Here is a 26989-nt window from a genome sequence, read left to right as displayed (position 1 = left end):
CCAACCAATCACCCAACCCTAACTAACCAACTAGATCATGGCACTAAGTGCCTCATCCAGTCTTTTAATAAACACCTCCATGGGTGTTGACCCCACCACTTCCCTGGGCAGCCCATTCCAATGGGCAATCACTCTTTCTGTGAAGAGTTTCTTTCTAAGATCAAGACTAATCTTCCCCCTGCACAGCTTGAGACTGTGTCCTCTTGTTCTGTTGCTGGTTGCCTGGGAGAAGAGACCAACCCCTACCTGGCTACAACCTCCCATTAGGTAGTCGTAGACAGCAATAAGGTCTCCTCTGAGCCTCCTCTTCTCCAAGCTAAACAGCTTCCTCAACTGCTCCTCATAATGCTTGTGTTCCAGACCACATCTTTTTCAACCTTAATGGTTCTATGATAACCTGCAACCATCACCAGACAGGGAAAGGGAGCTCAGCCTTGGCATCATGTTCAGCCCTTTGTCTTTCTACTGAGGAAGTGAGAACAGCAGTTACAGCTCCAGTGCTGACTGCTGTTCATGTTTCAAATTAACTAAAGTTTGTTATGTTACACTTTAGGCAGCAGCTGCAACAAACCATTCACCAGCAGCCCGAGCAACAGTCTACAAGCCTTTCTAGGACCCCTTGGAAGAGCTCCTGATGAGTTCACCAATGTTTGTGCATTAACCTTTGTGTGAAAAGCCAGCCAGAGGGATGTGAGAACTCCACTGAGCCCTCCAGAGCATGACACAGAATGATGCAAGTGTGGGAGCTAGGAGAGAAAAGGTTTTGTGAGCCCAGAAAAATAATAAAACATTTAAACCCTTAATTGTTTTTCTTGAAGATTTATCCAAATTTGAGTTTTCCTTGAGCCTGTGAGTTTGCAGAGCATTGTCAATAAATTAGATCATGCACACAAGGCAGGGATTTTGAGCCAAAATCTCTAGCCCTGAGTCGCTTTAACAGCAACACTCCCCAGAAAAACGGCTCGAGATGAAACATGAGATATGTATTAATTATCAATGGTCTAATAGAAAATTTAATGAAGACAAGTATCTTCTTGCACTTTATCCACGATAATGATGATAGTACGTCAGCGAGATGCATACCTTACACTGTGGCAGTGAATGTCAAGTCTGAAGCCATTATAGCAATTCACCACAATAATGGCCAGCCAATGTATGGACTTGCAGCACTTCATCAAAGTAATGACATTCATCCACAATTATTTATGTTATGGTAACAAAGAGCTGCCAAATGCAAAACAAATGACATGGGGATTTGCAAGTGAATTCCTTCCCGTAAATTCTCCTCAGGTTCTGCTCAAAGGCCCTCTGGATGGAAGTCTGGATAAATTCAGAGTGTTATTGAAATGCTGGTCCCACATTTTACTGCCTATAAGCAATGAACCCTGTGCTCTTCACCCAACTGAGCTCTTCAGCCAACACAACTGTATTGATACCACTGGAGCTGGCCCTGATTCACACCCAAGAATTATCTTTGTGAGGAAAAAAACCCCAAACCTTTGGAAGATAATCTGAGTTTACGTCAGCCTATCAAAGAAAACAAAGTCCCAGCTGTACCAATAGCAGCCTTCCACTGCCTGAAGGGGGGCTGCAAGAAAGCTGAGGCAGGACATTTTACAAGGGCTTGTAGTGATAGGATGAGGGGGAGTGGCTTTCAGCTGGAAGAGGGGAAATTTAGACTGGATATTGGGAAGAAATTATCTGCAGTGAAGGTGGTGAGACACAGGAACAAGTTGCCCAGTGAAGCTGTGGACTCCCACTCTTTGGAAGTGTTCAAGGCCAGGTTGTGCAGGGCCTTGAGTAACCTGGTCTACAGGATCACAGGATGTTAGGGGTTAGAAGGGACCTCCGGAGATTATCGAGTCCAAACCCCCAGCCAGAGCAGGGTGATAGAATCCAGCACAGGTCACACAGGAACACATCTAGATGGGTATTGAAAGCCTCCAGAGAAGGAGACTCCACAACCTCTCTGGGGAGCCTGTTACACTGCTCTGTGACCCTCACAGTGAAATTCCTCCTCATGTTAATGCGGAACCTTCTGTGCTGTAGTTTATATCTATTGCCCCTTGTCCTATCAGGGTTCAATTGAGCAGAGCCTGTTGCCTCCCTCTTGACATCTAGCCCTCAAATATTTATAAACATGTATTAAATCCCCTCATAGTCTTTCTCTTTTCCAGACTAAACAGCCCCAGGTCTCTCAGCCTCCCCTTGTAGGGCAGTGCTCCAGTGTCCCTTAATCATCCTTGTAGACCTCCATTGATCTAGTGGAAGGTGTCCCTGGCCATGGCATGGGGGTTGGAACTAGATGATCATTAAGGTCACTTCCAACTTTATTCAACCATTCTATAATTCTACAACATGTGTTTAACTTCAAGTACACAAGCAGTCCCCGCTTACCTCAATGGGCTTTGGATTAGAGCCATTAAAGTTACCAGCCACGATTCCCTGTTAAGTGCAGTCCTCTTCTGTCAGGGGCATTTGCGTGGGTGTTTGTATAAAAACACTGTCAAAACCTAAGAACACCAGTAAATATGAAATGACAAGATTCAGGTTCAAATGCAATGAACTAATTTATTTTCTTGACACTACATCCAACTGGTTTTCACCTCTCAGGGATGCCACTGGAACAACGCAAACACAAAAGAAAGAAGAAAAAGCACCCAAGAACAATATACTGCACAGACTGGATAATATGGATTGCTTCAGAAATGTCCCCTGCTAAACTAAACAATAGCCAAAGCACACTGCAGTAAAAATTAATTGAACAAAAATTTGAATGCATAGTGAAAAAAAGATGAAAATGTTGAAAATGAAAGATTTAGCTTTTTTATTATTATTATTATTATTGTTATTCTTCTTGTTGTTGGTATTATTATTATTGCTATTATTGTTATTATTATTGTATGAGTCTCCAAAGCAACATCTGAAAGAAGAAAACAATCCTTTCATGTTAGCTGGCCACTCAGCCACACGGGTCAAAAACTGGGACTACGCTAAACTCTAACAGGCACTTTCCAAAGTGACCCAAGCCCCCGAGAGGGAAGGCTGGAAGACACCCTTTACCACAGGCTCTGCCCACCCTCAATGACCAGATTATGGCCTGTCATGTAGTCTGAGGCTTCAGAGGCCAGGTAGACAACGGCTGCCTGCAGGTCAGTCACCTGTGCCAGCCTCCCAGCAGGGATGTCCAGCAGCCAGCGCCGCACCAGCGGCTGCAGGTCCTTGGAGTGGATGAGTGGAGTGTCCACGATGCCCCTGCAATGAGCACACACAACGAGGTTAGGACAGGATTTTCCCCAGAAGGGAAGGCAGCACTTGAATGCTCTCAAGATTTTAAGCTGGAAGGAAAAAACATGGAATAGCACAAAGGAGATGCACAAATCAGATGCAAATTTTGGTAGTGCTTCTTTCACAGAATCACAAGACAGTAGAGGTTGGCAGTGACCTCTGGAGATCAACTAGTCCAATCCCCCGCCTAAAGCATGGTCATTCAAAGCAGGCTGCATGGGATTGCAGTGTCCAGGCAGGTTTGGAATCACTCCAGAGAAGGAGACTACACAATCTCTTTGGGCAGCCTGCTCCAGGGCTCCAGCACCCTCACAGGAAATATTTCCTAATCTTTAAGTTCGTGCCACTTCCCCTTCTCCTATCATCAGGCACCAATTAAAACAACCTGGCCCCATCCTCTTCACCCCCATCCCTTAGGTATTGATCAGCATTGAGAAGATCCCCTCACAGGCTGCACTTCTCCAGGTCTCTCAGCCTGCTCTTCTCCAGGTCTCTCAGCCTTTCCTTGTGACAGAGATGCTTCAATCCCTATCACTTTTCATTGCTGACAGGCAAGCTTAGGGGCTCTCTTGAAAGTGAGTACACACATACTCTCTTCTTAGTTAATACAAGTACTCCCTTACTTTTAGGTTACTCATTGTAATCATCATTTTATTTTTTTTATATATTTTTTCAGTAGATAACAAGCATGGCATTGCAACCTAAAGTGCTTTGAACCGGGTCTGTCACGGCTCTGGGGAACTGTCATCCTTCTCATCACTTCACAGCATAATGTCACACAGAGTGTTCATGTGCAGCCCAGAAACCAAAAACAGCCCGACTTCCCATATGTCAAAAAAACAGGGGAAACAAAAGTCAGTGCCCTTGCAGGCACCAGACCCTTCCCACACAAAAAAAAAAAAAAAGGAGAGGCAAAGATAACCACAGCACACCCAGAGCAATTCCCCTCAAACCAGCACCCCGACAAATCACACCACATTTCCCTGTCTTGCTGCTTCTGCCTTAATGAGCGACTACACCATTTGTTAAAACTCTGCTAAGTCCGTTTTCTTCAGGTGCTCCAAGAAAGCACGGTGCAGGGTGAACATTTGGTTGGCTTTTATGACTTTAACTGCGACTGATTTGTCACACTCCTCCTTAACAACATATTTGTATTTTGCAAAATGTATAATATTTTTTTTTTCAGCCCCTGAACAAATATATTTACATAACTGTGTCTAACGAGAAATTACATTTAACTTCTCAGAAATGACAATAACTAAAACCTGAACTGCCAATTCCACTTCATTAGTGTGGTAGAAATGCATTCCAAATGTTAATAAAAATTCCAACATGCTGATAAATTAGCGCTTCTAAGGAGCATGTGACACCTTGGTTAACATATTCAACCTCAATTATATTTCTCTTCAGCACCCTGTTATCTGGAACCTTTGCTGGCAATCAGAGGTGCTGTTTTTCAGCGGCCAATTTTCTAGATAATGTAGCTTATCAACACTGTGGGTAAACTTGCCAATGAAATCAGGCTGCACTGAACCACACACACGCTAATTGCATCTCTTTTTTATGCATATTTACAGACTGTCACTTCAAAGAAATCAGTGGCCCATTGAGGCAGCCAGTTAGCTGGAAGAATTGCCTCTTGCAAATGAAAATTAGCAAACAAGCTAGTGATAAATATGAAATGAACAAAGTATAAAAATACCCATTTTGTTCTGAAACTTCCTCGGCATCCCAATTTATACTTCCAAGGAAACGATTTTTTGATGCAGAGTGGATTCTGGGTACGAGGTTTACCTTTTGTTTTAAACGAAGGCTGAAATCTCCTGTTTACTCTCTTTTGCAGTGGAACTAATTCAGACTTCCCCCAAAACATTTCTGGTTTTGCTAATCGGGCTGGATTTAAAAATCAGCTTTATTTCTAATTCTAATCATTAATAAACACCAGAGCAGTGCAGAAACACTGAGCGACACAACTCACTTAAGCTCTGGCAACAGCACAAAATCAAACACATTCCAGTATAGGACTGCAGACAGTTTACTTCTTACCCCCAGCCTCCACCCCTTGCTCTCCCAAACTCCTTGAGAACTGGTTTTCTTCAGCAAGAAATGTGCTTTGAGCAGCAGACATGAAATGTATGGGACTCCTTTCCCTTATGTGCCTCTTGCCATGCTTGCAAAACCATAAAGGTAATTATCCCGGCTTTTACACTATCAGAGATCAGAGTAAGACCCATATGATACCTGAAGGGAGGTTGTAGCCAGGTCGAGGTTGGTCTTGTCTCCCAGGCAACCAGCACCAGAACAAGAGGACACAGTCTCAAGCTGTGCCAGGGGAGGCTTAGGCTGGATGTTAGGAAGAAGTTCTTCATCGAAAGAGGGATTTGCCATTGGAATGTGCTGCCCAGGGAGGTGGTGGAGTCACCATCACTGGAGGTGTTCAGGAAGAGACCAGATGGGGTGCTTGGTACCATGGTTTAGTTGATTAGATAGTATTGGATGATAGGTTGGACTCGATGATCTCAAAGGTCTTTTCCAACCTGGTCACTTCTATTCTGTTTGGTTGTTGTTTTGCAATTCATACATATTTTTTAGCCCCAAGGGAATGCAGGTTAGAGAACATGACACAGTCCTCCAGCACAACAGGTTTTGCTAAAAAGGGCATTTTTCAATCTCTTCCAAAACAGCAATCTCTGTTCTCATCATTGCAACCCCTAAAATCACAGCACCGTGCCTCTTGCTGGACCCTCCTTTAGGTACACTTCCAGTAGCAAAAATTTCGATGTGCAACAAAAGTTTATTACCAATTTTTGTAACAGAAATAAGAGGGGGAGACCAAAAAAAAAAATTAAATTATAGCTCAAAACTTAAAAGTTGCAAACACACATGCTGATGGCACTATAAATATTAGGCATGTCATCGATACTACACATCTTCTGGGAAAGCTCTGGTGCCAAGTTGGGCAATTTAATGTTGTCGAACCCTTTTAGGCAGATTTTAGTTGGCTTCTAACCAGTTCCAGCAAAGACAACTGCCAATGCATTAATTCCCTACCTCATCTCATATGCAGTGCTGAGCCTATCAGTACTTTCTGTTGCATGTCAATGTAATATCAAACTGCTGGTACCTTAACGTTAGATAGAAGCATCAATATTTCATTATCGATACACAGGACAATTGAGACATTAGAAAGGAAGAAAAAATGAACAATACAAACCAAAAAAACTCAAACCCTCAATTGCCTAAAACATTTCCATGCTGAGACACACATTAGGAAAAATATCACTTACCAGATACTTAACTGGAATTGTTACGTGCATTCAATCCCCAAATGAGAGCGGGAAAAAAAAGAGATTCCATCTGTGTGTAACTTGATTTCTTTCAGATGAGTTATTAATTTGAATGAGTTAAGTACACTCCACTTAATCAGGAAGTGTTTAATCACAAGATCCACTTAATTGGGACATCTCCCATGGAATTAAGATTTAAGTCCAAAGATACTTACCAGCAACGGCTGCTGCTTAATGGGGATGGTAATGCAGCTTAATTGGGATGCCTTCAGGTGATGTTGGGGTATTCCTTCTCCTGCAAGCCCTGCCTCTCTTTCCCCATAAAGGGGTGTCCCCAAAACCTGTGGCGATCCTGCCCTACCTGCTTTCTGACTCATAACCACCAGGCTAAAAGCCTGATACAACACCTTACAGATGCCTCCATATTGTCCCAGAGGAGTAAGGCAGGCACACAGGGGACAAAACTTCTTTGCCCATCACAGTCCAAACCCAATTCCCTGCAGCCCAGCAGTGGGGAGCCGTGGTTCATCCTCTGGGACTACTGAGTTCCACCGAGTCTCAGGCAAGCTGGGTGCCGAAGACTGAGCTGAAGATCAACTTCCAGCTGCCCATCCCAAACATCATCACATTAAGGCATTTTACACCTCACAAATCAACCAGGGACAGCCCCCAAAGTGGACACTGATTCAGTTCAAAGGCTGGCAAAATAGTGTTCCAATGCTGCACATGCCAAACAACAAACATACTCTCAAGTCCTCTGCTCCACCCCACACACTTCATGTGTGCGAGGACCAGCAAAGGGACTGAAACACACTGTTAGTAGCTAGACACCAGCTGCCTGTCTGCTCTGTAAAATTGCCTGTTCACACCCAGGTCCTCTTTGCAGCCTGGCTCCCACATCCCTTTTGGGAAAGTTCCATCAACTTCTTAATTTTGCACAGCATCACTTGTGCATCAGACTATAATGCAGTAGATCAAGAGGAGAGTGGGCAGCAGGTCAAAGAAGGGGATTCTGTCCCTCTGCTCCACTCTGGTGAAACCCCACCTGGCATACTGTGTCCAGCTGTGGGGTCCCCAGCACAAGAGATGAACCTGCTAGAGTAGGTCTAGAAGAGGTCACAAAAATGATAGAGGGCTGGAACATCTCTGCTATGAAGACAGACTGTGAGAGTTGGGGTTATTCAGAGTGAAGAAGATAATCCTCTGGGGAGACTGTACTGTGGCTTTTCAATAAAGGCAGCCTATAATAGAGATGGGGACAGTCTTATAGCAGGGCCTGTTGCAACAGGACAAGGGGTGGTGGTTGTAAAATGAAAGAGAGATTAGACTAGATATAAGGAAGACTTTTTTTATGCTGAGGATGGTGAAACACTGGCCCAGGTTTCCCAAAGAGGCGGTGTGGTGGATGCCCTGTCCCTGGAAACATTCTAGGTCAGGTTGGGTGGGCCTCTGAGCAGCCTGGTCTAATTGTAGATGTCCTTAGTCTTTTGCAGAGGAGTTGGTCCCTTCCCACTCAAAACATTCTATGATTCTCTGGTGGCTGAAGAGCTGAGCACAGTTCTATGATACATGGATACACTTGCTGCTGCACGGAGCTGCAAGCAAAGGCAACCAAAGTATCCAAAAAGTCTCAGCCATCGTCTCCTCATGGGCATGCAGAAGACTGGCTGGCAAGAGAATCCCAAATCTTCTATTTTACAAATGTAATAAATTATCCTGAGGACTCTGCCATAACATTTTATGCATTGATAACTTTCATGCATTGCGCTGCATAATTTTTATGCACTCATTAAGAAATTAAGTTGATAAAAAGTGAACAGATAGGAAGAGGGAAAAAAAAGCCAAAAGGTTTGTATGGTGAAATAATGTTTAAGGGCAGACTGGAGTGTTTGGAGCTGCAGAATGCTGAGAGTGCCTTAAAGCATTAAAGCATGAGTGGAAGGGGAAAAGTACTGAAGGACACATGTTTTACTTACCCAGTGATTAGCTTGGGTACCATCATGCCCTATATCTACCTTGGTGCTCCTCACAATCCCCTCCTGTTACGGCTACATGCTAGGTTGGACATCCATCCTTTGGACACTTTCAACCCTGCAAAGTACTCTGATGGCATGGACAGATGTTCTGCAGCATTGAGGCTACTGCCTGGTGTTGGGTGCTAAGTTCAAGTGGGCTGAAGGTGGCCCTATGCCTCAATGAGTCAAGAGACATGGCAGTGAGACCAGTGGGTTTCATAGTTCTGGGGATGGGTCCAAATCTGCACTGAAACACAAGTTCAGATTTCATACAGGCAAAGGGTAAACACGAAGATTTATTTACTCTTAAGCACCTGTGGGTTTTGCCTGTGGTGAAGAGGAAGCTGAGCTGTACAAACCACCGTGGGCTCCTTTCTCTGAATGTTAGCCAGAGCTCCCTGGGCAGCTCTAGCATGAGGGGCTCAGCCAGAGCTCTGAACTGCCAGCAGGAAAGATCTGCCTGGCTGAGCTGTAGTTTGTCCAGGTCTCTGCTGCAATAAGGGGTGAACTGCTCTGCCCAGAGCACAGGGACATTAATGACAGCAAAATATTTGTCTTCTGTCTGCCCTCTCTGGCTATTTCTCCACAAAGGAGGCTCTTCCTTATGTAGAATATTTATTTCAGAGCTGGAGTTTAAGACAGGCAGGGGTGATCAAAATGCAACCATGATTTGGCTTGGAAAGTAGAAACTGAGAAGTGTGACTGATTTTGGTCCATACTCTGGCAACTGCCTCCAGGAATATAAACTTCTTCAAATATGAGTGTACACTTCCAAGTTATACAAAACAATGAGTTTTGATAATTCAGTGGATAGGTTTTACATTTATATAAACCCTCTAGAAATGGGTCATTCCCCATCTAAGAGCCTCCTTATCCATGACTACTGTGAACGTGGCACTGCTATTCTACCTCTGTTAGTAAAGACTACCCATGTGTTTTCAGAGACAGTTCCTGCCAGGTCCTACCAAGCTTCCTTAATTCCCTTCATCTCCCCTGGCTCCCAAAAGCCAGTGTAAATTCACCAGCGTTAGCTGTGGGAACACTATTGCAGAGCTGACAGCACTGGCATGGGGAAAACCCCATAACAAAATAAGATACTTTAAAGTTTAAAGAGTCTGTGGATCAGATGGAGCTACGGCCTGGAGTCACTGCTATAATTAGTAATAAATAATCATAAGGAAGGCAGCAAGTGCAAGGAAGTGGAGAACAGACCAAAAGTAAAAACCAGAGGTACTTCCATTGAGCCCTGTGATTTTATATAGGTTTTTTTTAAAACTCCACTTTGTGGATTAAAATATGTAATTTGTTTTTCCTAATTTGGTGTACATTATGCCTTCATTATTACTGTTTAACTCCTGGGTTAAAATCCTGCCCTTCTCTCTTACTCTGATTGACTTCAATGGCCTATGGATTCTGACCGCTTCCAATTAACACTACCCACTTGGGTTCCTGCTCAGCACTATCATGCATTGTTAATTGTTTAATAAAATAACTGGGTTGATTATGAGACAAAGGGCAGGGGGGAGTGGGGAGGAAGTCTATGTGGTAAGAAAACTTTTCTTTGTGAATTAAACCCCATCAAATAAAACATACAGCTTTAAGCCTCTGAAAGCAAGGAAAATGTAATTTGTAATAAATATAGATATATATTTACAAAATTACACCTGGCCTCCTATGACTGTCAGAGCTGAGCAGCAGCACAATGTGGCTTTTAAAGCACCTATATATTTGTCTCAAGCAAAAAGGGGAAAGAAGTATTGTCTATTAAGTGTCAAAAGCCTTTTCTTTAACCACAGAAGGCTTGGACAGACTAAGGAAATATTTCATCTGGAAGAGAAATGCTAAAAACTACCCTTCACGTTATTGGAAAACCTATTATCAAATGCTAAAACCTCTTCTCAAATCCCTGAGTATACACAGCAACAGAGCAGGCTTGGCTCTAAGTATTTAAACCTTTGTTAAGGAAAAGACAACATAAAAAGGGATGCAATCCACCTGCTAATTAGAAACTTTATTTGCCGAGATACTGTTCATTTGAGCTTTTTAGAACACTTCACTCTCTTTGTACTCTCAGAACGAGCCTACGTTTTACTTACGGGGAAATGCAGTTGACTTTTACTCCTCTGTCAATCCACTCAGCTCCTAATGTCTGTGTTAATTTCACGACCCCGGCTTTCGAGGCATTGTACGCCAACTGCTTCTGTGGGTGCGGGACTGGAAGGGATTCAGAGAGAGGAAATTATTTATTCTCCACAAATTAAGAGAGCTGTGGTGGGTTGAGATTTCCCCCTCCCCAGCATTGACTTTGCCAGACCAACTCAGTTGGAAGCAAATGAAAGCTGTATTCACATGCTTCAATCTACAATGGAATGCAATTCCATTTGCAGCATTTTACAGATATTTACAAGTAACAAACACCACCAAACCCTCCCTGGCCAAGATGACCAGGGAAACTGTCCCTTTGCCCCCCCCACCCCCTATCCAAAAGGGAGAAACGAGCAGAGAGAAAGTAGAATAGAATAGAATAGAATAGAATAGAATAGAATAGAATAGAATAGAATAGAATAGAATAGACCAGACCAGACCAGACCAGACCAGAAAAGACCTTTGAGATCATCGAGTCTAAACCATCATCCAACACTATCTAACCAACTAAGCCATAGCACCAAGTGCCTCATCCAGTCTCTTCTTAAAAACCTCCAGTGACAGTGACTCCACACCTCCCTGGGCAGCCCAGAGATGTTAGACATAACCAAAATAATGTAGCCAAGGTCAGCAGAAACAGGTTCATCTCTCCTGAGTGAAGTGAGCAAGAAGAAGCCCCCCAAATGTTTTGGTACAAGCATTCTTATAGCAGATATTTCTCCAATGAAATTATTTAGAATTATCTTCAGTTTTCCTTTTTACACCCAATAGTGATTTATATACTAGTGATTTTTCTACTTTTCTCCTCGAAATGTGTAACAAAATTATAAAGGCATAGCCTAAAACTACCACAAGAGAAGAGATACTACATGGATGAATCCCTGCATCGCAATGAGCTCTTTGTCAGTTTTCCTGATACACGGAAAAATCCCTGCATTGAGATGAACTGCTTGCCAGTTTTCCTCACACTAGGCAGGAAGGAACAAGAATTTAGCTGCCCACAACACAAAGCTCTAAATTTACAGTCTACTATATAGCATTTTTGTCTCAGCAGCTGGGATACTGGGAAAAAAAGGAGGGGGTGGGGAGGCGGGGGGAATAAGACAAGAAATAAAGCAATGCAGAAGGTTCCATATCTGGGCAAAACCACAACCAGTGCATTAAACATACATATGGAATAGTTGACTACTCCAAAGAGAGAGAAATAAATATATACACACATAGACATTCATATATTATACACATATCTGAGTTTGTCTATAAAGTAATCAAATATTAAATATAGATATAATTTTATTGAATACTTCTACATTGTATTAAGAAAATGTGTTTATAGTGCAATGATAATGTAATATATTATGATACATGATATTTGATACATGGCATATGGAATGTGATATGATAAGGATGATAGAGTGAAACGTGATGCAATACAATGTAAAATGGTACAATACAATACAACATAACATAATACACTCTAAGAGTATTGCACTATATTGCATTGTATTGGGCTATATTGTGTTGCATTGCACTATATTGCATTGTGTTAGGCTATATTGCATTGCACTATATTGCATTATATTAACTAGAATAGAATAGAATAGAATAGAATAGAATAGAATAGAATAGAATAGAATAGACCAGGTTGGAAGAGACCTTCAAGATCATCACGTCCAACCTATCACCCAACACCACCCAATCAACTAACCCATGTAACCAAGCACCCTGTCAAGTCTCCTCCTGAACACCTCCAGTGACGGCAACTCCACCACCTCCCCAGGCAGCCCATTCCAATGGGCAATCACTCTCTCTGTGTAAAACTTCCTCCTGACCTCCAGCCTGAACTTCCCCTGGTGCAGCCTCAGACTGTGTCCTCTTGTTCTGGTGCTGGCTGCCTGGGAGAAGAGACCAACCTCTGCCTGTTTACAACCCCCCTTCAGGTAGTTGTAGAGAGCAATAAGGTCACCCCTGAGTCTCCTCCTCTCCAGGCTAAGCAGCCCCAGCTCCCTCAGTCTCTCCTCATAGGGCTGTGTTCCAAGCCCCTCACTAACTTTGTTGCCCTTCTCTGGACTTGTTTCAGCAAGTCGCATTGCACAATATTGCATTGTATTAGACTGTATTGCATTGCACTATATGGCATTGTATTAGACTATATTGCATTGCATTGCACAATATTGCATTGTATTAGACTATATTGCATTGCATTGCACAATATTGCATTGTATTAGACTATATTGCATTGCATTGCACTATATTGCATTGTATTAGACTATATTGCATTGCATTGCACTATATGGCATTGTATTAGGCTATATTGCATTGTAATACATTATACTGCATTGCATTATATATAGCTTTGTGGCACAAATTATTCTCCCTAATTTTAAAATTATCCATAGTCTGAAGCAAACACACCACATTATCTCATCAGTGTTTGTGTGGATGTGAGCCCAGGTGCATCCCAAAAATTCAGCACACCCACCACTTCTTCAAATCTGAAGCCTTTGAAAAATGTTTCAAAGATGTCACATGTCAGTCAGAGAGGGAAAATGATCGGCTTGCTAATTACAATGTTCAGGCTTGTTAGTGCTGTGTGCTCGGGCGGCTCTGCCCCTCCACCAGCTCTTACACTCAGAATGTTCCCGAGAAAGCTACTTAAGGACAAATCCCCAGTGGATGTAAAGTGCTTTAAACCCATGGGATTCAAACCCATTCGGCCCAGCTGTTGGGATTTACACCCACAAAGTGTGTCTCCTTGGACTTCTCTAGCTGTCATTATGCCTTCATTAAACAAATCCAGTGCAATGCACTGATCTGTCATTAGCAATGGGTTGCTGACTCTTTCATGGAGAGGGAGTGGGGGCAATCAGTGTTAAATACCAGTAATAATGAAGGGAAATCATCGTATCCTGTGGGGTTGAACCTTGAAAGACAGGGAATTGTTGTATTTGTGTAAGGTGCAGCAGGCAAACCTCATGGCATGTTGATAGAAAAACCTAAGTGGCACTGGTGGATGGAATTAAATTGGTCTTAATTTAAGAATGTAGGCTGGTGCATGGGTTGCAGGCCTCCACCACCCATGATATCCCAACACATCCACTATTGGTTTTATTGGCTAGAATTATTGGGTTTGAGTATGACAATTTAAAGGGTGAAAAGAAAACAGTCACTGAGTTATCTGAACTCTGAAAGAGCCAGAAGCTCTGCAGCAAGTTACTGAGCATGTGAATATGAGCATTTGCCTTGAACACCAATGTTTGTGAAGAGATTTGAAGCACGCACATGAGGGGAGCAACAATTACTGTTTGGGTTTTTCGGCTTGTGCTGAAGGTTTGCTCAGAACTCAGAGGCCTTTTGCTTACTAAGAAGAGCATTTCACACCATGCCCCCCCTCTGCCAGCATTAGTTCTGCTCTCATTTTTTTGTTCAACATGAAATAATTCACATTTTGACTGGCAAAACTGCTTTGCCCTCTGCATGTGCCTGTTGCCCCCTGGACACAGTGCACCATGTGGGCTCTCCAAAAGATGTGGAACATAATTTCTTGATTAATTGCCATGCATCAGCTCCAAGTTACACACAACTTCGGTAGTTAACCTCACAACCTCCCAAAAGCAGTTCTTTGCTAAACTTTCCAAACATGTCTGTTTGTGATAAATCATTCGGCATTTGCTAAGAGGATAAGAGTTTTGGCACTGGCTCTGCACCTCTAGTGCATGTGGGTGAGAATAGCAAGTGGCTGCAAGAGATCAGAAACAGCTTTCTGATCTGGGGTGGGGGATGAGATGGGGTTTTCAATAGCCCTTCCATGTAAATGCTTTCATCTTCCTAAGGACACCTAAGGAAGGCAATACTGAGGATGAAATTTCTCCCTCCTGAGATATCTGTTCACTCTCAACTGAAAGAGATCAAGAAGGAGCCAATGGGCACCGTGGAACTCTAGTGCTGAGTGGGTTTTTTTCTGCTGTGCACCCTGTTGCACTTCCTCTTCCCTTAACTCACATGAGTCTTCCAAACTCATATACAAAGGTGCTAAAGCTTGTGAGTAAAGCTATGCCTCCAGCAGTGTCACCAGAACCCAGAAAGTTTCTAAGGCTTATGGGAAGTAAGGACACTACCTTCTGTTTCAGACAGAGAAGATGGGAGGAAAGCAGATAAAATGCTGCCAACATCAGCTTGAACCGCATTTTAAACACCTGACACCATATTTTTGCAGCCTCGTTCAGTGCATAAGGTTTCTAGCCTGACCTTGAAGCAACCACATTAATGAGAGGTGGACAGAGAGAAGACCAGAGCACTCACCACTGTAAAAACTACAGAGCTGAGTTACACCTGTGCAAATGGCAGAGCCACAGCAGCCTCCTCCCTGCTGCTGAAGCATACGTCTGGAATAATTCCAGTCAAATACCAGAATCAAAATGCACATATGCAAAATGTATGCAGCTTATCTTCAATTAATTAAAGCTGATTCTGAGCAGTGTCTCTGGGAAAAAAATCACAAACAAAAACCTCCCTACCCTGCTAAGTGTCTCCACATTTTCCTCTATCTCTGAGGAAGGACTCAACCTACAACAACAACAACAAAAAAAAATATATCCCCTATTTCTAGAAACATTTCAGACTATGCCAGTTGGCCAACATACTTAAATAACCAACCAACCAACATATTTATTTAACATTCAGCAGATGGACATGATATGAACATCGTGGTTTTCAGTCGTAGTTTTATAACTACTAGGTTTTCTCAATGCCAAGATTCCAACAGGTTCAGAAGGTAAACACTTCTCTTCATCTCTTAACTTCTGGCCTAGCATACACTAAGTTTCAATGACATTTAAACACGTCTTGTGATGACCCTTCCAGGCTGTTCTCAGGGTTGTTTTCCAGTGTTTTTTCCTGCTCCAGGACTGATACTACCTCCAATGTGATCCTCGTGTGGGTCTCAGTGGACTTGGCATGGCAACCAAGGAGGTACAGCCCTGTGTAGGGGTTGGGATGGATGTTGTGATAGAACAGCATTAACTCCTAATTAACCAGAACTGTGCCAGGGCTTGATGAACTATCCCTGGAAGGAAAAGCCTCTCTTTAAACAGTGAAGACCACTTCTGGGCTGCAACAGCAAGTCTGGGAGCAGCATGCCAAACCAGCAGACCCTCAGCTGGTACCAATTTCCAGATCTTCAGAACTTATTCTACTCTACTGCATTCTCTGGGATGGAATACTTACCAGCAAGTTTTGCATTGCAATAATGATGTGGACAGTGACAGCCCAAGCCCAGACTGGAGCCCCGCTGGGCAGAGCAGGGCACAAAAGTCTGGGGCATTTGAAATTGAAAATCTTTACATCTTTTCAAAACTAATTTTCTTTGAGAGACTTTTGTAACCCTGCAGAGCTGGGGTGGAGGGATGGTGCCTGTGTTTAGGCATAAGTAAAACAGCTGGTAAAGACACTTGATTAAAAAAAAATTAGAAAGATTAACAGCAGCATTATAAATGCAGTTTTGAAGAAACATTCAAAGTTACTGTGCAATAAACTGAGCAGAATGTCACAGAATGTCAAACTGGGCACAGTAAAAATAAATGTTATTCCCAAGGAAAATAAAAAGACTGAATATTTATGTAACATTCAGCAGATGGACATGATATTAATACAGGGGTTTTCAGTTGTACTTTTATAGCTACTAGATTTTCTTGCCTAACTTGGCAACCCAAGGCACCATTTGATTTTTGGATTTGGACAATACTGCAACAGATGTCCAGACCAATAAAATAAATTCCTAAAGGGCTATGCTTAATTTGTGTAATTGATCAATTTTTGTTACATGGGCCTCAGTTCACCAGCATGTAACTGCCTTCCAGATTAGCTCAGCAGTAGGGATTTCATTCCATATGTTACAATGGGTTACTGGCACTCCTGCAGACACTGCTGATTCAGCACCATTGGTGGAGGCACCTGTTGGCAATGAGAATTAAATAAAACCTGTGGGTACAAGGGCAGAAACAAAAACAGCCTAAAACTTTTTGGAGGGCTTCTAAACATCACAGGGGCAGCAACTCCCTGCAGTCAAATGTGTTTGCCTGAAGTTAACGGGGAGTTCACCAGCACCTCTCCCTTGCCATCAATGCATCAGTCAAACAAGGTGTCTCCACCTCGTCTATAAAAGGTAATAAGTGGGCTAAAACGTAGAGAAGAGATAAATGTTGAAAAATGATATCAATAAAAATTTTGTAGTACATTTCCTCTAATACAAAGTGTCAGTGATTTACTCCTTCCCAATACAGGTTTAATTGATTCAAATAGCATCGGTAGTAATTAAAAGATGGATTCTGAAGCACAACTGCTAGCTCTCATCACTCACCTATTAAACTTGCCATAGATGCTGTGTTAATTATCTTCCCATATCCTTGATTCAGCATAATGCGACCTGCAGCCTGTGACAGAAATTAAAGGAAAGACCAGTGACCCTTTTTGTGATTGTGCTAATAATGACATGATAATAAATTAGTCTTCACTTTTCAGAAGAGTTTATGTGCTAACACCTTTTTTTTTTTTCCTCTCTCCTTTTTAAGCACTCAGTATAAAAACTTGGTATAAAAATGGCTGACGCAGGAAAAATCCCAGTGCCATTTCACTGTTGCCAGCTCCTCTTCACTGTTGGCAATATATTTCCCCCCCCAAAATAATCACTGAGGTTGGGAATGGGCCCCCCAAAGCTTTTTAGTTTTCAGCATGTGTCCAACCAGCCACCCTCCCTCCCAAAAAAATGAATCTGGCCACAGTTAAATGCCTGGGCTTAGGTAGCCCATAAGTAACAGCTGCTTTTGATAATACAGATCAAAATCTGTAGCTGATATAAAGTGAATCTCTTCTTAACTCCACCAAAACTAGGATCAATTTTATTGTGCTAATACCAAAACTAGGACCATCCCTGGAGGTTTTTAAGGCCAAGCTGGATGTAGCTCTGGGCAACCTGATCTAGTGTGAGGAGTCCCTGCCCATGGCAGGGGGGTTGGAACCAGATGATCCTTGAGGTCCCTTCCAACCCTAACAATTCTGTGATTCTTTTCAGTGCTGCACAGTAATAAGACAAAGAACAGGTTCAAGGTTGAACACAGAACATTTCACCTCAACATGAGAAGAAACTTCTTTACAGTGAGGGTGATGGAGCACTGGAACAGGCTGCCCAGGGAGGTTGAGGAGTCTCCTTCTCTGGAGACTTTCAAAACCCACCTGGATGCATTCCTGTGCAGACTACCCTAAGTGATCCTTCTTTGGCAGGGGGGGTTGGACCTGATGATCTCTTGAGGTCCCTTCCAACCCCTAATATACTGTGATACTGTGACCAATTTTATTGTGCTAATACCAGAACTAGGACCGATTTTATTGTGATAATACCTAAGCTAGAATCAATTTTATTGTGCTAATACCAGAACTAGGACCGATTTTATTGTGATAATACTAAAGTTAGGACCAATTCTATTGTGATAATACCAAAGCTTGGACCGATTTTATTGTGATAATTCATTGCTAAATCTTGGTGAAGCAAATGCTTAGAGAATTGCCACCTATGTGCAAAACAAACCAGCACTTCACACTTACTTGGCAGCACAAAAATAATCCTCTTAAATTAACATTAAAAGTTTTGTCCCATTCTTCCAGGGAAGTGTCTTCGCTTGCAGAGTTCATGTTGATCCCTGCATTGTTGCAGGCGATGTGAACCGTGCCCCAGCGCTCTACGATTGCATCCACAACCCTCCGCACATCCTCAGGTTTGCTTACATCTGCTGCAAGGGCAATGCTTTTAATCCCTGCATTAAAGCACAAGTGATAAAGTCAGTACAAGAATTCATAGAGAAAGGAAAAACACCTTTTATATATATATAATTATTCATATATTGATTACATTTTATGTGTGACCCTTTGATTCGTTTCTCCATAAAGCACAGCAAAATGTGCTTGTTGTTGCAGTGCTGTTACTATAAAGTTGCTAACGGATTTGCTTGGTGGACGCAAACAAACCCCAGGTATGAGTGGAGTTTGCCACTCCACCGGGACGAAGCTTTGAACACTGCACCATCTTCTGTCCAAACCCTCAACTGCAGCTTCCCTCTCCCCGAGCAGTTCCACAGAGGCTATCACTGCTGGGTGGCTGGTGAACAGCTCAGGAACAAGGTGAAGCAAAGACCTTGTTCATTTGCTCAAAGGTAGATGTTCTTTATGCCAATGCCCTTCAAGATGCTCCAGAAATCAGACCAATTCGTCCAAAAACTGCTCTCTGAACAAACTACAGCAGCCAGACAAAACCAAATCAATTTCAGGTGAGAGCTAACTGGAAATGCCTGCAGGTTCACAGGTCCAGTAGTCACTGTTGCCAGCCTTATTTGCTGCAAATGACATTATCAGAATAACACAGACATTCAGAAATTAAGTGATTTACTGGATTTGAAACCTGCAAAAGTTGTGTTTCTTATTCCTAGAAAAATCCTTGCACCACTGTTGTTCCATAAATAGATTCCTTTAATTTACTATCAAAATCAGCTTTAAACATTCCTATTGCAAAACCAAATAAGCAGCCTACTTGAGACAACTGATGCAAATAGGATTACACCCATCCTGACACTCAGACAAAGCTATACCAGTGAGGGCTAGGGTGAAATTGCTCTTAGCTCACAAGGAAGGAGGCAGCCACTGGAGCTGGATGCACATCAGCAGTCTGCAAGCAAAGAGTGCACAAGTAAGAAGTTACAGCTAGTAAAGTAAGATCTTTTACTTCTATTTAAACAGAAAAATTATTCCACAACACTGGTCCCCCCTTTTGGATCATTCTAACAGAAAAAAATTGAAAGCTTTAAGCCTATCATAGAAGAAAAGGAGAGGGCTCTCCTAAAATGAAGCTTTGAGATGAAGGCTTCCATGACAGCAAGGTAAAGCAACAATTGCCAAGTGATGGTCAAAGAATATGACAGGAAAGTGGCTGTTGGATTAAAAAGATCCTCTTGATCTCCAGTGTCTCCAGGAGCCTGCCAGAGTACATACCATGAGGTGATGCTGGTCTGGGGTGTTGTCCGTGCCAGACCATGGGATCTAACAGCGGTTTTCATTGCCTGAATCATTGTTGTCATAGCCCTACAAATAGCTGTGCCTACATAACTAGGGCTAGACTAGATGACTTCAAAGGTTGCTTCCAACCCAGAACATTGTATGATTCCAGAAACTGAGGGGTAAGAGCAGCAAGCTGATGTGGTAGGACAAGCAGCCAGATATCAACACTGACACCCTTATCTGCCCTTAGTGTGGAGTAGCAAAGTGCTTTTGGATTTAAATTCCAGTTGCCCCAACTTGTTACACATTAGCTTATTTTTGCCTAGTGCCATTGATGAGTACCAATTAGATTAATATCAGAGGAGATCCAAGCAGAAGACTTGTTCTCCAGCCACTACTGGCAGTTCAGTCTGTAAGAACAGACTAGAGCCAGTCTGACCTAAGACTGACCTAAGAGCAGACCAGAGCCAGTTGGAACTAGATGATCCTTGTGGTCCCTTCCAACCCTGACTGATACTATTGTCTTTGGCTTTCAGCTATGTCATGACCCCCTTGCTTTCCATGGCAGAGGAAAGGGTAGGCCCGTGAAACAGTCACCTACAAAACTGAACTCACATTCTGCCACCAAACAAGACCTCTTATTTTATCACAGGTTTTGTGCTAAATACGCTGAAAGAACAAGAATAGCCAGACAGCCCCTTTGCTCCTCCTAATCGTTATCAAGACACGCTACACACAGGGAACTGCTGCAATCTTTCTTATTCAATTTACAGACAAAACAGGTGCTAACGTGTTACTAATGGTAACAGAATGAGGCTCTTCATCTACCCTCCAAATCTCACCCCATTTATGGCTTCATCTTATATGATACTTCATAAAAACAAGACAAAAGGTGCCACACGTGAGTGTCTAGCCAAGAAGGGAAGGCAAGCTTACTTCAAACCAGAATCCCACACTTGACCTTAATCAATTCAACAGATATCCCTGCAGGGGAAAAAAAACACCCAACACTTTCTATCTCTTCACTGTATCCCCCAAACCATCTGTTAAGAGTAATAAATCAAATAAACAATGGAAAAATAGTTCAAAATCTGTAGTCCCAGCCAGAGAAAAGAAACCCTAATACGTGACTGTGCTGCTACATATGAGACAGTGCCAGGCCATCTCCGAGGTCCTCACTGAGTTTTGTGACGCTTTTGGAAGCAGTTTTGTGAGAAGCAGGAGGGGAGGCCAGTGGCTCCATGCTTGAGGGATATGAAAGTGCTAAATCTGCCCCAGGTACCCTGGTGTGAGGAATGTAGGATCATTAACAGCCTGGTTGGAAAATACCTTAAGATCATCAAGTCCAACCGTAACCTAACATCGCCCTGTACTTACGCTATGTACTTAAACTCCTCATCCGAATGGTCTTCAAATCCTTTCAGGGATGGTGACCCCACCACTACCCTGGGCAGCCCATTCCAGGGCTTGACAGTCCCCTTAGTAAAGAAATCCTTCACAATGTCCAACCTACATCTCCCCCTGCACAACCCAAGGCCATCTCCTCCCATCCTATCACTTGATACTTGGGAGAAGAGGCAGGCTCCCATCTGGCTCCAATTTTCCCACAAGGATATGCAGAGAGGCAGAAGGTCTCCACCCTTCAGCCTCCTCCTGCCCAGGCAATGGACAAGAACTGCCCCAACACAAGGGGCAATGGGTACAAACTAGAACCCAGGATGTTTCATCTAAACAGGAGAAACTTCTTTGATGTGAGGGTGCTGGAGCCTTGCAGCAGACCATCCTGAGAGACTATTTGGTCTCCCTTCCCAGAGAGATTACAAAACCCCCTGGACACCATAATCCTGGGAATGCCACCATGAGTTGCCCCACTGGAGCAGGGGGGCTGGAGGAGATGATCTTTACAGGTTACCATGCTGTGGTTCTGCAGTACAAGGTGTTCCTGGGGTTGCTGTGCCCTATAAATGCCTTTGGAGTGTGCTGAGGCTGGCAGGATCCCCTTAGAGAAGTGCTGACCCCACCCATGGGAAAAATGCTTTCTGTGGGGCAGGGGGAGTCACAGGATGTTGTCCTTCAAAGCCCAGGACCACAGGCAGGACTCCCCTGCCATGAGCTTCATCTCTGGTCTCTCAGAATAAATGGAAGTAAAACATTGCATATAGACAGGAAGATCAGAAGTGACATTGTGAGGAAGGCATTTGCATAGTCTGCAGTGAAAATGCACATTTTAAAAGTCCCATCAGACCAATTCTTCCCTTAAGGTACAGGCAGTGATTCCCCCTGAAGACAGAAGGTAACCCTCAGGATTTTTTGGTTATGTTTCATCATTTTTGGTTCTTCTGTCAGGATCCATTAGCAACTGTTTAAAAAGGTATTCACACAGGACCTAAAAACAAAGACCCCTGCAGCCAAGGGACATACACCCGAGCTGTCTAACAAAGCTAAAACTGAGATCACAGAGGTTCTGATGTTTGAAAACTCATCACAAAATGATGGCACCATCCCAAAAGACAGCAAAAGACTCCTTGGTATAAGAAGCAAAGTGAGTAGAAGGAGTATCAGTACGGGAATGACTTGGGGCACTTCACTTCCAACTTTGAGTTAGACATCCACAACCAAAGAGGGGGGTAAAAAATATACAAATAATGATTACAACTCATCTGTGGTGATGATAGAAGAAAAAGATATGTATTGAGACTATGAGTGAGGCAATTTACCCTTGTGAATATTTTGAGGGTAAAGCTGGCTTAACCTTTTTGTCAAAATTTCTTTCCAACAGAGTATGTTACTTCTTTGAAGCCAAAATGTTTCATGGAATCATATTGATTGCAACAAAAGTTTTCAAGGTAAAGCTTCTGAGGTCCAGGCTAGAGTTTCTAGTTACCTCTGGGGAAAAAAGAGATTGAAAAACCTGACCTTTTCAGATCCTTTCCAAAAACGGGCATTTGGCTATAATTCCCTTGCACAAAAGCATTACAAAGTTTGGATTTTGTTCCAGCAAGGAATGGCAATAAATTTGAAACCTCAAAAACCATCATGAGATGGAATAGATGTGCCCTGACCAGCTGCACTGGTCAAGTTGATAGAGAATGTTTGACCTCAAAAGATAAAGATGTATAAAGACTGAGAAGCAAGATTTTCTTTACTGCAGACTGCAATAATATTTGCTATGCCTCATGCCCTCTCCAACTGCATTTTGTAACATACACACACACCTCCTCCCGGCTTGTAGGCCACCAGTGAAGGAGAAGAGATGTAGGGCAGCCACTGAAGGATGGATAATCAAACTCTCACTGAAAATGTCCCGGAGATAAGTTAAGCTGGTTTTCAAATAGGCTGTTGTCATCCAAAGACCCATGGTTCTATCAAGTAGCCCATTTCTATCTCAATAGCTCCACTTGAGATGCAGGACCTCACTGTGAAACAATGTCCAAATGCAAGTGAATAGAGTAGAATAGAATAGAACAGGTTGGAAAAGACCTTTGAGATCACTGAGTCCAACCTATCATCCAACACCATCTAATCAACTAAACCGTGGCACCAAACACCCCATCCAGACTCTTACTAAACACCTCCAGTGATGGTGACTCCACCACCTCCCTGGGCAGCACATTCCAATGCAAATCATTCTTTCTATGAAGAATTTCTTCCTAACCTCCAGCCTAAACCTCCCCTGGTGCAGCTTGAGACTGTGTCCTCTTGTTCTGGTGCTGGTTGCCTGGGAGAAGAGGCCAACCCCCACCTGGCTCCAACCTCCCTTAGGGTAGTTGTAGACAGCAATAAGGTCTCCCCTGAGCCTCCTCTTCTCCAGGCTGAGCAACCCCAGCTCCCTCAGTCTCTCCTCACAGGGCTTGTGCTCCAAACCCCTCAGCAGCTTTGTTGAAGTGGCTCGTAGAGGATTTTACCTCTTACTTGAGATTTTAGCTATTATGTCTATTAGTGTATTGTTCTTACATCTGACCTTGCATGCATGTTTGAAAGAACTATAGCTGAGGGCTTCAGAAACAACTTTGCTTCAGTTTGAGGGCTCAATGAGAGGTTCAGCCTGGCGATACCTCTACCTTGTTCTTGTGTTTTGGCTCATCGTCCAGAAATTAGGTATGGAAGAGGTGCAAGGGAAAGGGCATATGCTAACAATTTCAAAGGCCCTCTCTATCATCCATCCTTAGTCAAGCCTGGGTTGCCTTGGCTGCTGCATCAGGTACTCCAAGGAATACCATCTCTGTTTACTCAGTGTAGGTTATATAGGTCTCATTTGCAAGAGAGGGCCCACCTCTGTCCCTGTCAGTCATGGCTCACTGCCGTGCTTCCTCTGGACACTCTGGCAAGGAATGTTGCTTGGGTCACTTTACCTCTCTGGTCTGAGTTTACATTGGTAAATAACTCTGCAGACAACATGATATTGATGACTGCTTGGTGAGACAATGCTGACATCCCACCTGGGCAGCAGAAGTTTTGTGTCTATGGCATGTACTTGCTGTTTGAAAATCCTCTGCTCTGACCTATTCCCCATCAGGGTTGGATGGAAGATAATTGCATGGCAGAGAAGGGGTTGGGTTTGAACAAGGATAGCAGCCCCTTACAGGAGGACCTGCAGGTCAGTGCCCTGCTTACCTTTGAGACTGAGCTCACAGGCCACTGCTTCTGCCTTGGCAAGGACCAGATCCACAACAGCTACTTTAGCACCGGCTTCTCCCAACGCATGAGCAAAGGCTCTTCCAATTCCCTGCCCTCCGCCTGTGACGTAGGCTACCTTGTCATCCAAACGCAGCCGGTCGAGGATGCGGCGCCTCTTGTAACCCCAGAAGACATCATCCCTCACCACTTCTTTCTAAAACAATAATGTATACACATTGCACAATGAGCTACAGAGCTCAGCAGGTGATAGCTTTGAAGAACTCTGCCTGTGAGAACAGGGAGGGAACACAAACAAGGACCCGTGTCTTCTTAACCCATTATTTAATACAGAAGTATGACTAATTCAAGTCAAAAAGCAGCCTTATCCTTACAGCTATTAGCCTCAGTAAGAGCTTTAAGGAGCAAAACAGTGGAGCAGAAGGGCTGTGGTTTGCAGAAATGCACTGACCACTCATGCACATGGCAGTAGGATATAGTGGTTCCTGACCCAGCTTCTCCCAGGAGATGGGTCAGATACCATGTCTTAGAAGACAACAGATTAAGTCTTCCAATAATTTCAGCTTCAAGGCCTCATTCTGCCCTAAGGCTCAGCTGGCTTCAGGAAGCCACGAAGGCCAAGAACAAGTTTCCAAAGGCAGGATTTGGCTCAAGTGGAGCGCAATCAAAACATCTTTGCAAGGCTGGTGCGCAAATAAAGATATCAGCCAATAACTTAAACCAAGCTGTCATCTGATCAGCTGCCATACAGCATTTCCCCCTGGCTGGAATCAGAATGGAAAATACAAGATGTTTAAAATATTGAGTTTGAAATGCCAGGAATTACCAGTGGGGGTAGCTTTGGGAGCACTCAGAAACTGCAAAACAATCCGGATGTTTGGGTCTGGATTTACCAAGTTAGGCCATGATGATTCCAGCTGGAAATTTCAGTACAGCTGGAAGATGCCCACTACATAAAATGGTGAGAGATAAAAACAGGACTGTCTTTTCCTCAGGACCAGCAAAAACTGAGGTCATGAAAATATTCAGCTCAGAGACCATAGGAAGGCAACAAAAGAAAAAAAAAAAAAGAGAAAAAAAAAACCACAGAAAAATAACTACTTGAGAAATATTGCACTGGATCATTATGGCTAGACCCTAGCTCCCTCTGCATACACTCCCCTGCACAGGAAGGACTGGAGAGCACTGGGCACACACACCAGTGAGCAGCATGACAGCCACACCAGGGATTTCATAGAATCAATAAGGTTGGAAAAGACCTCAAAGATCATCAACTCCAACCTGTCACCCTAAACCATGGCTTCAAGTGCCACATCCAATCCCTTTTTGAACACCTCCAGGGATGGTGATTCCAATGGCTAACAACTCTCTCTGTGAAGAACTTTCTCCTCACCTCAAGCCTAAACTTCCCCTGGCACAGTTTGAGACTGAGTCCTCATGTTTTGTCATTTATGATGGCACCAGTAGGGCTGATCCAAAAGATTTCACAAGGAACGGATGTGAGGAATGGATCTTTAGATGTTAGGAAATACACACTGAAAGAGTGGTCAAGCATAGGAACAAGCTGCCCAGGGAGTTGGTGGAGTCACCATCCCTGGAGGTGTTCAGAACACATGTAGATATGACACTTTTTTTTGTGGCCATAGTACTGTTAGGTCAATGGTTGGACTTGATGATCTTAGAGGTCTTTTCCAACCAAAACAATTCTATGATTCTATGAATCATCAGCATTTAATAGCTTTAGTGTAACCTTGAAGTAGTAAAGCTGCTATGTGACCACCTCAAAGCTGGGAAATCCATGCTGCACAGCACCACAGCGTGATGGAACATGAGTTTGGGCTCCTTCAACCAAACCCTTGCAGATTACATGTCATTCCTCTCCACAGCATCAGTATTTCCTAGAAGTGCACACAGAGGGGAAATACAGACCTTGGGTTCAACCACTGCATCTGGAGGCACAGGGCTCCTCCGAATGATGCTCAGTCCATTCTGCACAGGTAAAATCATCTGCAAATGGAAAACACAGAGCTCTCAACAACTTTATACATTCCACTGATATGAAGGGCAGTCATTGCTTCCTTAGGCCACAGTAACCTTTCTCCTATTCTTTACCTGAAATTGCTTCTACCTCAAACATGTCAGGCATTTGTATTTGCTCACATTCCTCCCCCACACTCATGACTTCCACAAATGCCAGGAAAAAGAATGCAGCTTTGTCTCTCTGTTTTCTAAACCACTGCCAGATGCTGAGGTTTCTGGGTTTCTAGTACCTGCCTGGTGCTCTCATGAAGATATTCCAGTCCTATTCTTGGAGCTCTGCAAACCATAACAGTAACACTTGGATGTTCTTCAGCACTTGCTGGAATCTGTCCCTGCAGCCACAGATGAATGTCAGGGGATTTTGCCACCTACCTTCTCTGATACCATTACCACACTTCAGTGAAATCTGCACTCAGTGTTGGAGGTTCAGCACCAACACCAAACTGTTAGAACACTAGATATGGGGGGAAACTGCTATGCAAATGCATTGAATGGCTAACAGTAAGACTCAGAACATGGCGGGAAAAAAAGGCTTTC

At 43.3% G+C, this 26989-nt stretch overlaps 1 protein-coding gene across 1 annotated transcript in view; it reads right to left on the bottom strand.

Moving 5' to 3' along the window:
- Nucleotides 1-2565: 2565 nt before the first annotated feature.
- The window catches only part of LOC137449161 (uncharacterized), a 43224-nt gene continuing 18800 nt past the window's right edge, over nucleotides 2566-26989 (bottom strand). The window contains exons 6-11 of the mRNA XM_068154416.1: nucleotides 26342-26419; nucleotides 24392-24608; nucleotides 18335-18543; nucleotides 17094-17166; nucleotides 10687-10804; nucleotides 2566-3255 (exon numbers count right to left, since the gene is read on the bottom strand). Coding sequence (XP_068010517.1) covers nucleotides 3060-3255; nucleotides 10687-10804; nucleotides 17094-17166; nucleotides 18335-18543; nucleotides 24392-24608; nucleotides 26342-26419 — 891 coding nt within the window. The 3' untranslated portion in view covers nucleotides 2566-3059. The remainder of the gene's footprint in view (nucleotides 3256-10686; nucleotides 10805-17093; nucleotides 17167-18334; nucleotides 18544-24391; nucleotides 24609-26341; nucleotides 26420-26989) is intronic.

The sequence above is a fragment of the Melanerpes formicivorus genome, unplaced genomic scaffold (assembly GCF_026170545.1).
Source record: "Melanerpes formicivorus ecotype bairdi unplaced genomic scaffold, bMelFor1.0.p_v2 SCAF_28, whole genome shotgun sequence".
In the NCBI taxonomy this organism is placed as follows: domain Eukaryota; kingdom Metazoa; phylum Chordata; class Aves; order Piciformes; family Picidae; genus Melanerpes; species Melanerpes formicivorus.
The sequence above is the reverse complement of the archived record's forward strand: the minus strand, read 5'-3'. Positions and strand labels throughout refer to the sequence as shown.